The 14,004-nt window shown below is 37.6% G+C and overlaps 1 protein-coding gene across 1 annotated transcript in view; it reads right to left on the bottom strand.

Annotated features, from left to right (window-relative positions):
* ankrd50 (ankyrin repeat domain 50) overlaps positions 1 to 14,004 on the bottom strand; it is an 89,228-nt gene that overhangs the window by 52,841 nt on the left and 22,383 nt on the right. The window contains exon 3 of the mRNA XM_028802038.2: positions 1,716 to 1,945. Within this exon, the coding sequence (XP_028657871.1) occupies positions 1,716 to 1,945 (230 nt within the window). The remainder of the gene's footprint in view (positions 1 to 1,715; positions 1,946 to 14,004) is intronic.

The raw sequence follows: 14,004 nt of genomic DNA on the forward strand, positions 1-14,004 counted from the left end.
ACACTAAATAAAAAACAATACAGAAGCACAAATTAATTAAATCAATTATGGTAATGATAATTACACAGTGATCACTTTGAGTTAGAAACAAACTACAATGTTTTTAGTGAAGGTAAATGATGCTTATTAAAAGGCACATCCAGTGTCAGCACTTACACTGTATTTTAGTGTAAAAATTCCAAGCTGACTATTCTGAAGCATAATAATGTACTTTATCCATACTACTACATATTAGCTCTCTCTACAACTAGAGTAATTTGTTCAATTTTATTTTCTATATTACAAGAAAACAACAGCGTTAGGAAATTCTAATATATTTATTCTAGGAGTAACAATAAGAATGAAGAATATATTATATATATTTTAAATAAAATAGTAAGAATATAATAGTAATGAAAGCTGTCACTTTAAAAATTTGTGGGGGATGTGTCTGTGAGTGGGCTCTATGACAGACTGGAGCCATTTCCAGGTCTGACTCCTGTCTTGTGTACATTGCTGCTAAATGAGGCTTCAGAACATAATGAAACATGTTATTTTATTTCACTTCCCTATTGAAATATATTAAAATTCACCTATAAAGTAACATTAACTTTTAAAACATGTTTAATTTATATTTTAATTAAATATGATCACCCCTGCTTCTATATTCTCTATCTAGTTATTTGTTTGGAAATTTTGCGATAGATCCTCCCCGTACTGCCATTAAGTATGCTGCAAATTATATAAAAAGATTATACAGAATTATGACATCTGGGTAATTTGTGAAATCATGTCAGGAAAGAATGTTTTTGAGCACAAGTGACTCAGTATCATTCAGTATGGAGGTCATGCAGCTAGTCAAACTAACACACAAGTATAAAGAATAACATACTAAGATAAAACAACAATAACAACGACCTATGCTGCAATATTGTAGCCACACAAGTGATCTTTCATTCAATTCAATTCAATTTTTCACAGGAAGAAAAAGACATTGAATTTTATATATAACTTTGGCCCTTTCTATTATAAACGAAACTGGATGAAGTGTACCAATACAGACATTTTTGATTTATTTGACTCTAACAGTCAGCTTCTTTAGTTAAAATTAGTATCAGCCAGTGTGAATGCACTGACTAATTTCTAGGCAAGTCATATTTGAAATTAAAACTTAGATTACTAAGAACCTTACTGAGAACATATTTTGTGATAGTAGATAATGACACCTCAATTGTGCATTTCAGTTAATGCCATGTTTCTGTTGTACGCTTGAGTTTTTTGTAAAGCACTTTCTAATGAGGCTCTATTTGAAAATTGTTATACATATGGAATACTTAGGTAAACGACCATGGGATCAGAATGCAGGACCCTAGATCTATGAGGCAGCAGTGCTAAACACTGCACCATCATGATGTTTCACTTCTTAAATAATTAAATCAACTCATGCATTTAGTTGGGAATATTTAATACTTCTTCCCAATATGTTTCATATGCTCTATAATAAAATGTATCAGATAAAATAATAAAAAAATCTAAAAATAATAAAAAATAATTTAATTCATAAGAATTCTACTATTTATGGTATTCATGCTATATAATTTAGAGTATGCAGAGTCTGCACTAATTAAAAACCAGAAGATAACATGGAGTAAAGACTGCAAATTATATTCTCGCCTAAATTAGAAAGGAAAAACCAGAATGAATGATCAAAAGTAAGGAGAGCAAAACAGCCATACCTGTAAATAATTTGGTGACAGCTTTATTCTGCTTCCGTGCAGAGCATATAAGTAATAGCCAGGGAGGAAAAAATTCATGATGGCTCGCTAAAAGCTCTGCTATAGATCGAGAAGAGCTACTTGTCCTTTGTTCTGCCTCACCAAAGTAACGTCCCTCATCCATTGAATCTACCAAAATGTAGAGGGATTGTGGTGGAGGTTTTAAACCCAGCAGAGGAAGAAGAATACACCTAGTGGGAAGAAAAAAAAAACATGTAATTAAAGTGATTCAACACTGAGCAAAAAGAAAAAAAAACCTAAAATTTTTTGAAAAGTTCTAACATTTGCCTTAACTTTAAAATATCTGTCATTTAACCGGGAGAGAATAAAAATTATTATTATTATTGTTATTTGCAAAACTAATAAAGCGGCAATTACAGTTCCTTAGAAAAAGAACCCCATTTCAGAATTTCTATTTATATTTGACACTTAATACCAATAGAAAGATGGTGTTATTTTTATCGTTGGATCAAACACGAATGAAAAAGTAGTCCCATATATTCACAACCCAATAATGCTTTGCAATACAGGCCAATTGAATCTTTGTAAAGTTCAGGGACCATAAACTCAGGATGTTGAACTGGCTTTGAACTGTGAATAATGTGGACCTCTAAGAAGGCAGCTTTCTAGAAGAAAAAAAAAAACACACAAAACAAAAGGTTTTCTGCATGTGGACATGCCAATCCTATAGCAGTGCTCTATTCACCTGCCTTGTGCTCTCAGAGAGAAAAAAAAATGAATGGGCAAGGCTAAAAATGTCAATGGCTTTGAACCTAACACAGTACTGTGCGAGATACAAGCCAGCATTAATACAGTATATCAGTCTATTTTATTAGAAAAAAAAAAATCACATCAGGATACACACCTCATTATACTTTAGCATGGAAAGGGTATGGCATAAGATGATCCAAGTATCTCCCACTAAAAAGCTCAAAACCTGATGAAGCAGTGACAATGAGTTGAGAAGACTAAAAACTGAAAAAAAAATACCTGGGCTACTGAATCTCATGTTGTATTAAATTATGCAGACAGATATGCATCAGTACTGCTGGGTGTTATCAGTACATACTGGTGGCAATAAAAAAGCAGGGTGTGTTGTTTTATAGTATACATTGTGGTTCAAGACGGAAGAAGGGCAAAAGAGTAGTGTTTGAGTGCTATAGAATATTTCAAAATATTCATGTTAGCAATGATGGAGATTAACAAATACACGGAATGGCTAGAGGGACTAGAGTTTTGAAAACCAAACCTATGTTGTCCTAGCTGTCTCACAAGATACTAATACGTTTTAGGAAAATACAAGATATTCTTGTTGCTTTTTTACCATACTGTACCAAACTTTACCAAACATTGCTCTCCCACTCCTCTCACTTTAGTTTACAGTCTACACCAAGCACATAAACAAGGAAATGACAAAACATATATAAAAACATTTAACACTTTTCTTCTTGAACTCTATACAGCTATATGCTGCAAATGATAACTTTAGTTAGTTTTATCTGTAGTGATATACTCAATTATAAAGAAAGATCACATTCTTTGTGGAATAATGACTTACATAATGGCAAAACAGGCACAGATAAGAAGTCATGACATGTTATGGACACCAATTAATCTGTATGTGACAGAAGAACTGCAGAAGCTGGAAAGGAAAACAGTTGAAAGGGCCATGATTTGAATCTAGGTGCCTGAAACTACAGTCAGTAGTGCGAACCACAACACCACTATGTAAAGCTTTTCTCTTTATTAAAGCATATCATTTGCTATCTTTATGGATGGCTAGGACTGTTTCTGGCATTTTCTTTCATCAACTGTTTTAATGTCCATCTGTTGAAGTTACCAATTCCCCAAAAATATTTTCCCATTTCAATATTTTGTCAGATGTAGCCCTCTTGCCTTTGCTCTTAAAACTAAAATATTGTTCAATAACCATATCAAAAACTTTTCTTAAGGGCCCTCTTAACCTTATTTATTTTATACATTGGACACTTCAACACAACCTCATCTTTTTAAACATAACCTTAGTTTGTTTAATGAACATTTAGCCATTTTGAGTAATTCTGTCTTGTTTTTTCAAAGCTGTGAATGTACCCTTTTGGCTTGATCTCCAAAATTTTTGCACACAACACAAACTTACAACAACTCAATTAAGGTGTTGATTAGATCAACCTACAAAGTGGAAAAAATAAGAACAATTACAATATACAAACTTGGCACTACAAACTAGTATCTATCTATCTATCTATCTATCTATCTATCTATCTATCTGTTAAAGTAAAGACTTTTATAAAAATACTTTACATGAAATCATGAAAGATTTTATAAATGAGCTTGTATCAAGGAATGTATACAGCCATATAAAGTTTACAAAAGTAATTTACATGCATTGTGGAAGGCTACTTCATAGCTTTATCTCTTTCATATGCATAATATACACTCACAGAGTTAGTAAGGCATCAAAGAGACGGCTCCCACATGTCCTCAAATTGTATTTCTTTCCGCTTGTCAATGCAATGGAAGCACATCAACCAATCTGTCGCTTTAAAATTTATGGAGGATTATACTGCTAATTCTGCTGCTGGAAATGTCAAGCACTTCTTCAAGCTATTGTCTCATTTTGAAGTAGTATATGCAAATTATTTTGTGCCCCTGCAGCAGGGTAAACATAAATGCTATGGATTTAGCTTAGCTTAACAGGGTCCCTGAAATGATTACAAGCTTTGCACACTGCTTGCTATTTTTGTCAGCTGCTTAACAGCTAGATGAATTTTCTTTTTATCTTTCATTGTGCCAGGCTGCCTATACAACATCATTCGGAGATTTTCACTTTACTTTTAATGTTAGCCTGCAAACAAAGACCTAGCTTGGAGACTGGTCAGTAGATGTTCACAGTAAAGCAAGAGTGCCACATACCAACAGCAAATGCTCAATTAACAGCTTAACTTGTTTTATTTTTGAATATCCAAAATGGTACACAAAAATGGTACCTGATTTTAAATAACTTATTTAAGTAAGTTGGCCTTAATATTTAGAAAATGTAGTATATTTTCCATTGCAAGGTGGCTTTGCTTTGTTTCATCACCAGGAACTTTCAGCTCATAACCATAACAAAGCATGAATGCATTCAACACATTCATGCTTGACCTTGATGTTATTTTTGCTGGAGTATTTCTGAAGACTCCAGTACTTTTTTACCTGATCAATGACACTTTGCACAGTTACTTCAGTTTGTTTGTGCAACTTAAAGCCTATTTTAAACTACAAGGGCAATCCCAAAAGTAAGATCTCCTATTTTTTTAGAAATACAAACAACCATTTATTTTCTATAATGTTTACATCATTTTAAAGGTTAAAGACTTATTTGTTTTCTACATAATCGCCATTTCGGTTGATGCACTTTTGTAGACGCTGTGGTAGTTTTAGAATGCCCATGTCATACCAGCTCGCCGCCATGTCCTTCAGGAAGCGTTGAACCTCATCTTTCACCTCTTCGTCGGAGCAGAATCGCCTTCCGGACAAATGTTCTTTCAACTTAGGGAACAGGTGGTAGTCACTGGGTGCCAAGTCCAGACTACAGGGTGGGTGGGTGATGAAGTTCCAACCGCCGATCTTTACGCATGTTTTCCTCAACCTTCGCGACTGTCTCGTCGGAAATTGACGGTCTCCTGCGCGAACTTCGCACTTGGCGGTAGCGTTCAATGGGAGCTCCATTTTCAAGGGCTGCCAAGCCAAGATTGAGCATCCCAGCGAAGCCACACATGCTTGTTTGGGAGTGGAGGAAGCACCAATCACAACAGTGTGGCCAACAGCCGTACAAACAGTTTCTCTACATCCCCACCGCTTTGGAGACCTTACTTTTAGGATTGCCCTCGTATTTTATAGCTTTCTTCTTATTGTCCCTTAGCTGTATTTGAATGCATATCAAACTATATTAAAGCCATCATTAGCCTCTCACCTAGGCTCCACTGATGGTACACAGTATATTGTGAGTCAGAAGATCATACCGATGAAGTGGTTTGCACTTTTCCACTTAAAAGACCAATACACTACAAACTAAAACATAAAATGACATGCCAACCGCCCCCCCCCCCCCCCCCCCCCCAAAAACACATAATTTTGAACACGCCCTCTAAAAAATCTTGTATGTAAAAATGTTCAGTCCCAGATTCTAACTGGTCAGCTTCCCATTCTCCCCACTACTGGCAATGTATTAGTCTGCAAGGAAATGAAAATTAAGGTTTTGTACCCATAACAGCTGTTATTCTGCCTGCTGAACCATGTGTCCAAAGATGTGAGTGTGCGAGACACTTGTTTTATAGCTCTGTGGCTGGACTGGGGAAAACAATATCACAGGTTAATGTCTAGGAGGGATTAAAGGCCTTGAAGGTAACAGTACAGCATAAATCAATTAAAATAACAACATGCAAGATTGTTTTTAGTGTTGTAAAAGCAGCAGTCTCAACGTCACATGTTTTGGGGTTCAGTTCTCAGAAGATTCTGGTTAAAACTGGGATGGAATAGGTCATTTGAAATGTAACTTTTTCCGTACGATGAATCTTGCAATTTTTTTCTTTCCCTTTTTTAAATTTATATTGTCTACAGTTATAATGTAAAAAACAAACAATTATGATAAATGCTCAAAATATGTTAGATATACAGGGTGGCACAGGCAAATGGGAAATTCTGGAACTAGGTGTTGGCGACCCTGGGGTGTCAGCAGTTGTTTGGGACCAATGCGACCTCGTTTAGAACCCCTTGCCATTAGTTATACTGGAGAAGTGGAGTGGTGTGCAACGAGCGTTCAATGTGAAAGCCTTTTATAAGAATGGTGATAGTGTGACTGCTGTGCACAGGGAATTTCAGCGTCATTACCAGTTAGGATGTCATGATTGTATCCTGTCTGCTCATGCGATTACAACATAGGTGATTTCGAAGAAATGGGTTGAGCCTTAGAAAAAGAAGCCCCGCGGTGGTGCCACTTCATATACTGACCAACAATCGATGGCACCTATTCAATGATTGTTTGGAAGGCGTGTCATTTCACGGCCTCTGAGATCCCCAGATCTCACTAGGGATTTTTTTCAGTGGGGACATCTTAAATGCCAAGTGTACCGCACATGTCCTGCAACCATTGCTGAACTAAAAGGAGGATAGAAGAGGAAATTGCTGGCATTCCTCTTGACATGTTACGTCGAGCAATGCAGAATTTCCACAACAGGCTGTCAGAATATGTATGGAGAAATGGACAACACCTTCATGATGTTTTCTTCAAAACATAAAATGGATATTGATTACCATCATTAATTGCATATCCTGTACAATTCATTTCATCATTAAATGTGTATATTTGTGCATTGAACGTCAATTGAAAATTTTCCGTTTCCCTGCACCACCCTGTATTTTTACATTTTTATTCAGGTACACTATATCAGGCACAAAAGGCACAAAATAAGTTTAAATTTTTGAATTGCTTCAGATACTAAAAAGACAACCTGTAACAGCATAACACCAAAGACGATCTAACTCCACTTGACAGAAAGCAAAAATGTATCAAATTATTTTTCTAAGTCATTAACTGCTTTTTCTGGGAATTTTTCTATCCCCAATACTATTTCTGGAAAAGTACATGCAGTACGGTTTCTACCTAACTGCTCTCTGGGGAATGTGTTGTGACCATATATGCTACATGTCAAATGTTTCACAGAGTACTGACTAGAGTCAAAATCCCTTTCAATCACCCAGTGGCACCCTCAGGCCAGTAATCACCACCTGTGCTTAAATGTCACACATTTAAGTTTAAGGAGTAACATAGCAGCATGTATACAATACTGTTTGGGAAACAATACTAATTCTAAGAAGAAAAAAAAACATTTTTAAAGTTTTGTTTAATCAGCTTGCTGTTCTTACTATAATACAGACATGCTAAAAACAGAAGATTTTTGACTGAATTTAAAATATTATTGCCTCATAAACCATGTTTACACTAACTTCTATTATTCCTGAATAACAGATTTCCCCTGACTAAAAATATCTTATATTCTAATACTTTCATTAAAAAGAAGATGACTCTAGGGTGCTTGGTGTGTGGGTGTGTTCTGCGGTGGGTTGGCACCCTGCCCTGGATTGGTTCCTGCCTTGTGCCCTGTGTTGGCTGGGATTGGCTCCAGCAGACCCCCGTGACCCTGTGTTCGGATTCAGCGGGTTGGAAAATGGATGGATGGATGACTCTAGGAAGTCTCACTGTGGAGAAAATGATGTTACAACCTTGATAAATGACAGAAAACATGTTTAGGAAACCGTTATAAGAGATAAATAGTATATATATTGATTTGAAGGCAAAAACATATCAAGAATCACATTAAGTATAATGACCAAACTCACTTAAAGTACTAGCGAATAGATAACAATAACATCCTTTGAAAAAGTGTTTTGGAAAGCAAAGAACAACATAACTCAATATCCCCAATGAACATGACATAGACCAACGTTTTGGCAAAAAAAAAAAAACTTTCATAAATGCATATACTTTTGTAGAGTAAGACATAACTGTTTCAAGTTTTTCATTTTTGTAAGCAAAGAGGAACTTTGCACATTATAGATACATTCTTAAAATTGCTTAATTCAATTTATGTTTGTGGAGGGATGAATGAAGTCTATTCTGGCAGCAAAAACCATAAGGCAGGATCTAGCACTGGACAGAGTGCAAGTTCACCTCAGGCCCACTCATGCACACAACAACATCATCATTTTGGAAATTATTCTTTGTAGAGAAAAGCCAAGCAAAATGACACCTTTTATTGGCTAACTAAAAAGATTACCATATGCAAGCTTTCAATACATCTTGCCTGAAGAAGGGGCCTGAGTTGCCTCGAAAGCTTGCATATTGTAATCTTTTTAGTTAGCCAATAAAAGATGTCATTTTGCTTGGCTTTTCTCTACATTCATAATGGCTAACACGGTACAACACCCTAGTACTACAGAAATTATTCTTTGAAATGCACTTTGTCAAACTAAGAAGAAAAAGAACTAATTTAGTAGGAAATAGTAAATTATTTGCAAATTCTACAGTAACTGGTGAAAGTGGTAATATTTTCCTTTATGATAAACTATCTAAATAACCATCCACCTATTTTCAAACCCATTTCTCTCAATTGAGGGTTACAGGAATCTGGAAACCTGGCAGCACTGGGACATTAATCTTTGCATTTAGATTTCAGAAACTAGAAATATTGTTAAGTGCATTCACTAAAGTAATAGTTGCAACTAAGAAAGGTGATGGAAGCACACTTAAAAACCTAGTGGATACATTGACAAATTCCAAAAATGATCAGGTTGTTTTCAATTCCACTTAACATGTGAAGTAAAATTGTTTGTACATGTTTTAATTTATTGAAGAAAATTTGTTAATCAGAAAACATTAACCAATACAGCAGAATAAGCTACAGCAGTTCCAAAAATATGCAGTTAGTATACAATATAAATATTATTCCATGAGCTACCAATTTAATCACTAAGATTGCTATTAATTACTTTAGTAGTTCACTTTTACAAACGCTAAATAAAATTTATAAATACAAACACAAGAAACATTAAAAGTCACATGACAACATCAATCAATAGTAAAGTATAATAGGTAAAATACAGCATGCTTGCAATTTATGCAGATTTCCACTCCTCATTTTTAAGTTTAAAACTCATTGAAAATATTCTAACAGCTGTTTGCTACAACTGGAATATGTCGAGCCAGGCCATTTAGGCCATTGAGTTATATTGCTTATTTTCTATGCTGTGGCTGGGCTGGAAAGCACTAGGTCATACACTTGATTCAGTGAAGGGAAAAAAAATTGGGAAAAAAAATTGTGTCCCTATGGTGCAAAACCGTTATAAAATCAATGTATTAGATAGTTTCATTAACCTTTGTATTGGGTGAGCTAAAATGAAGTACCACATTTCTCAAGGTCATTACACGACGTAGAGACAGCCGAGGGGGTTGGGGTGGGGGTCCTTTGATAGGCGATCCCTTGGAATTTTCAGTCGGCAACATGCTTTGGTCCAACGTGCACCATGCTTTCGATGTCAAAGCATTCTTCAAAAACAACGAATCCATCATCTCTACGCAAAGCACCTTCTGAACACAGTTCGGCATTCTTCCTAAGGATGACATTCTAAATCTGAAAACAATTCTTCAGTGGGTGCCTAAATTTAGACAAGACAGATACACCACTGAACAGAAAATCTCCAGGCTGTTCTCGGACTGTACAAATGTCTGAAAACATCCAAGCTGTAAGGGCATCAGTTTTGCAGTCTCCTAAATGTTCAACACGCAAACGTGCTTTTGCCTTAGGCATTTCCAACATATCTTTGAGGAAGATTTTGCATGAGGACCTTAATTTCCATCCATACAAAATGATGATAGTGCAGGAACTCACTGAGAGAGACTGGGAGAGCCGTAGAGAGTTGTGTGTGAACATTCTGCAAACCGTTCACTGAGATGCCATGGTCATGTGCAGAGACAAGGCACATTTCCATTTGAAAGGTTGCGTAAATAAGCAAAATTTTTAATATTGGGCTGAAACCAACCCTCATGAACTTCATCGAGAAACCTGCACAGTGAACATGTTACAGTTTGGTGCGCTGTTGCAGAACCTGCCATTATACGCCCTTACTTTTTGAGGATGGGAGAGCAGCGATCACCGTCCTTTTAGAACATTTCAATACACCCCCGACATTCGCGGGGGTTATGTTCCTAGAGCACCCGCGAATTGTGAAAAACCGCATATTATGGATGTGGTTAAAAAAATGCCTATTTTTATTGTTTAAACCCTAAGTATGCCCCCAAAACACTTTAATTTCATTTCAACCTCACCTTAATACATTACCTAAAAAAAGAATGTAAAGTTAAACTCGTATACTGTATAGTACTGCACTGATATGTCACCCGCAGTGCTAGAATGTAAAATACCAATGTTACCGCTATATGTACTGTAATTCATGCAAGCACGTTTTCATTGCCAGAAGCCTTAGAAGGTGCAGGACATTTCGATGGCATCTTGGGGCTTTAACCCTTAAACTGCCACACACTTGGGGGTTAATGCATCCCTGGACGCCAGATATTTTTTTGCTGCACTTTTTAAGTAAACGGCACAATTTACAAAGAAAAAGTGAAATTTTAACGGAACACATTTTTTTTCATGCAAACAGCATCACAATTACTGCAACATTGATCATTTTACACACTGCTAATGAACAGTAAAAACTATTTAAAAAAAGTACTAGAACAATTTGTACAAGGTGCAACTGACGCCATTGATGAAAATCAGCAAATCACAGAGTCAACTGCGCTAGAACTGGCTGTACGCAAGCACACAGAGGTAAACGCTGATGCTTGCAGGCTAATCTAGTGCAGCGGCTCAATCCCAGGGACAGTGAGGCTGCAGTCCTGTAGGGGCCGGCAGAGGTCATGAGCTGGCTGCTCAACGAATGTATGTCACTGACTGATCAGCTCGATCAGCTCTGGCGTGCTGGCAAATGGCACTGGGAAACGACTATAGCCGGTTGCAGTGGTTTAAGGATTAAGAAGAACAAAACAGAAAACACGAGAACACTCAGCTGGAGATGCGTCACAGGGCAGTAGTCAATCAGCAGCAAGGAGAAATGAATAATGCTGTAGCGGTCTGGTGCCGCTAAGATTCACACCATCGAGATAATGGTGATGATTCCAGGGACGCACCCAGCCTTGACCTAATCCACACCCACTCACAAACAGAGACAAAAACAAAGTAAACCAGTAATCAAACAGCAAATAAGGAATGTAATGAAAACAAATGAAAACAACGATATCACCCCGTTCCCCTTACGACGATTATACATTAAATACAAAAAAGCACCAACACACACAGTAAAGTCCATGAAAAACGGCAAAGGATGAAATGTAATGATGAAAATAGATAGTCCAGAGATCCGCATGTTGAATGGGAATGTAAAGATACAGTAGTCCTACCAGTAGTTCCTGAAATGGTGAAGACGGGTGGACGGGTTCAGAAGCGCTCCTTTCTTTGCTGGATGGCAATGAATCAATTACAGTCCTCATGTACACAGGCAGACAATCCAGACCCCAACCACGAAACGATCCAGGACAAAACAAATAAGTACAGGTAACCCAACAGAAGGTAGGCAAAGAGACAGGAACTTGAAACACAAATTACAAAATTTTTTTTTTCTTAGGTCACCGACCCACTTTTTAAAAGCCATGCTGACATTCTTTGACCCCAACAGCCCCAGCACCCTCAGCAGAAGATCAATCAGAGCCACTGCAGGGACTGTTGAGTGTTGTAGTTTCAAATTCTAGTAGAGTACAACGCTCTTGGATTGGTTACTTTCACTATCCCAAGTCGCGTTTTCCTCTACGGTTGCTTCCTGTTCTGTCTACAGTGCAGTATTGCCACGAAAAAAGCCATAAAAAATTGTGGAGGATATTTGCAGTTTCCGCTAACAATTATTAGAAAAATATGTGAACGACTGAGGCCACGAACCCTGAACCGTGTATTCGCGGGGGTCTACTGTACATTGAAATGCTAGAGAACTTTTTGAGGCCCCAACTGGAAGAAATGGATGTGGTGGATGTCTGGTTTCAACAGGATTGAGCAACAGCTCATATGGTGTGGAGATCCATGCAAGTTTTGCAGGAGATGTTTCGGGGGAAGCTGATCTCCCTACGCGGCAATGTTGGGTGGCCTTCACGTTCACCTGATCTCGCTCCATTTGATTTCTTCTTGTGGGGCTCTCTCAAGTCGAAGGTATACACACACCGACCTCAAAACATTGAAGCCCTCAAGGACACTATTTGCCACAAAATTACGGCTATTCCCCTTGAAATGGCAGAACAAGGCATGAGAGTGTTCAGAAATCATCTCGAAAAGTGTATCGTTAATGATGGCAACCACCTTGAAGACATCATTTTTAAAACACTGTGAAAAAAATCTATTTTGTATACCCTTTCTTGTGTCGTAATGAAATTTATTTTAAATTGTAGCGTTCTTCTTGAATAAACATTTAAAATGTGGTACCTTTTTTGGCTCACCCTGTATATTTATGCTGCAATCAAGGTGTAGGTCTCTGTTTTACCAGCTTTAAAGTTTTGTGCTATATGCTGGCACAAGTTTAGAATAAAAAAAAGTTAGGCATTAGTGTATGTAGTCATCATACAGATTACTGTGGGTTCAATAATTAATGGGTGCATTGTAAAGATATAAACTAGAAGTAGCAGCACAGTAAATCAAAGGTAGATAAGATAAGGTGCTCTGAAATCTATAGGACAAATCATATGTTGGAGCAGAACTGACTGCTTGCTAAATTGTGAGTTTCTACTTTCATACACAGAAATCTATTGCTATTTCATGCTAATACACACTGATTCCTTACTTAAACTTAACATCTGCTCCGTCAGCTGTACTAATACGACCAACTCCTCACAAAGACCAGCACCATTGCATTTCAGGTCAGGGAGCATGCAGCGTGTTGCCACATCTACCTCATGACGAAGCAGCTCGGGATCCCAGTTGGCAACCCCCTAGGCAGACACGCAATCCAGTCAGGGCAGGTCCAGTCTATCTGCTGCACCTGGGTGTTACAGGGACATCTCCTTGGCCTGGTTCAGCCACTTCAGGTCCTCAACAATGAGGATAATGCGATCAGATCAACCTCAGGGAATCACAGCACACGGCCGTAGTGCCATAACTGACGCTGCCATACAATGCAGGAAATATACCTTGTTTGGGACTCCATGAGCAAAAGCTCATTCAACAAAAAAGTCAAACCAGTGGTACCCAAGGACTCTCTGAAGAAACACAGGACCGAAGGAGTCCAGTCATCGTTTCAGGTCACTGGATAGTCTCCAGGTCTCGCAACCATATAATATAACAGGAAGCACCAGGACTCTAAAGACTTAGACTTTCGTCCTTTTGCAGAGATATTGGGAGTGCCACACACCCTTTTCCAGAAACCTCTTGATCTCTCCCAATCCTCTCCCAATCTATCTACTGACTTAATAGGAATAGTCACTAGAGACATGAATGTCACTTCCGAGGTAAGTAAAGCTCTCGACAAGGTCGATGTTCTCTCCGCAGACAGACACATTGCTGATGGCAGTGCTGAAGAGGTTAATAAAGGCCTGGATTTTATCCAGGACACTCTCAAGCCCAGACACACAAACTCCTCACTCATTTTCTCGAGAGCCCCGATCAGAGCCTAA

Source organism: Erpetoichthys calabaricus, chromosome 5 (genome assembly GCF_900747795.2).
Source record: "Erpetoichthys calabaricus chromosome 5, fErpCal1.3, whole genome shotgun sequence".
NCBI lineage: Eukaryota > Metazoa > Chordata > Cladistia > Polypteriformes > Polypteridae > Erpetoichthys > Erpetoichthys calabaricus.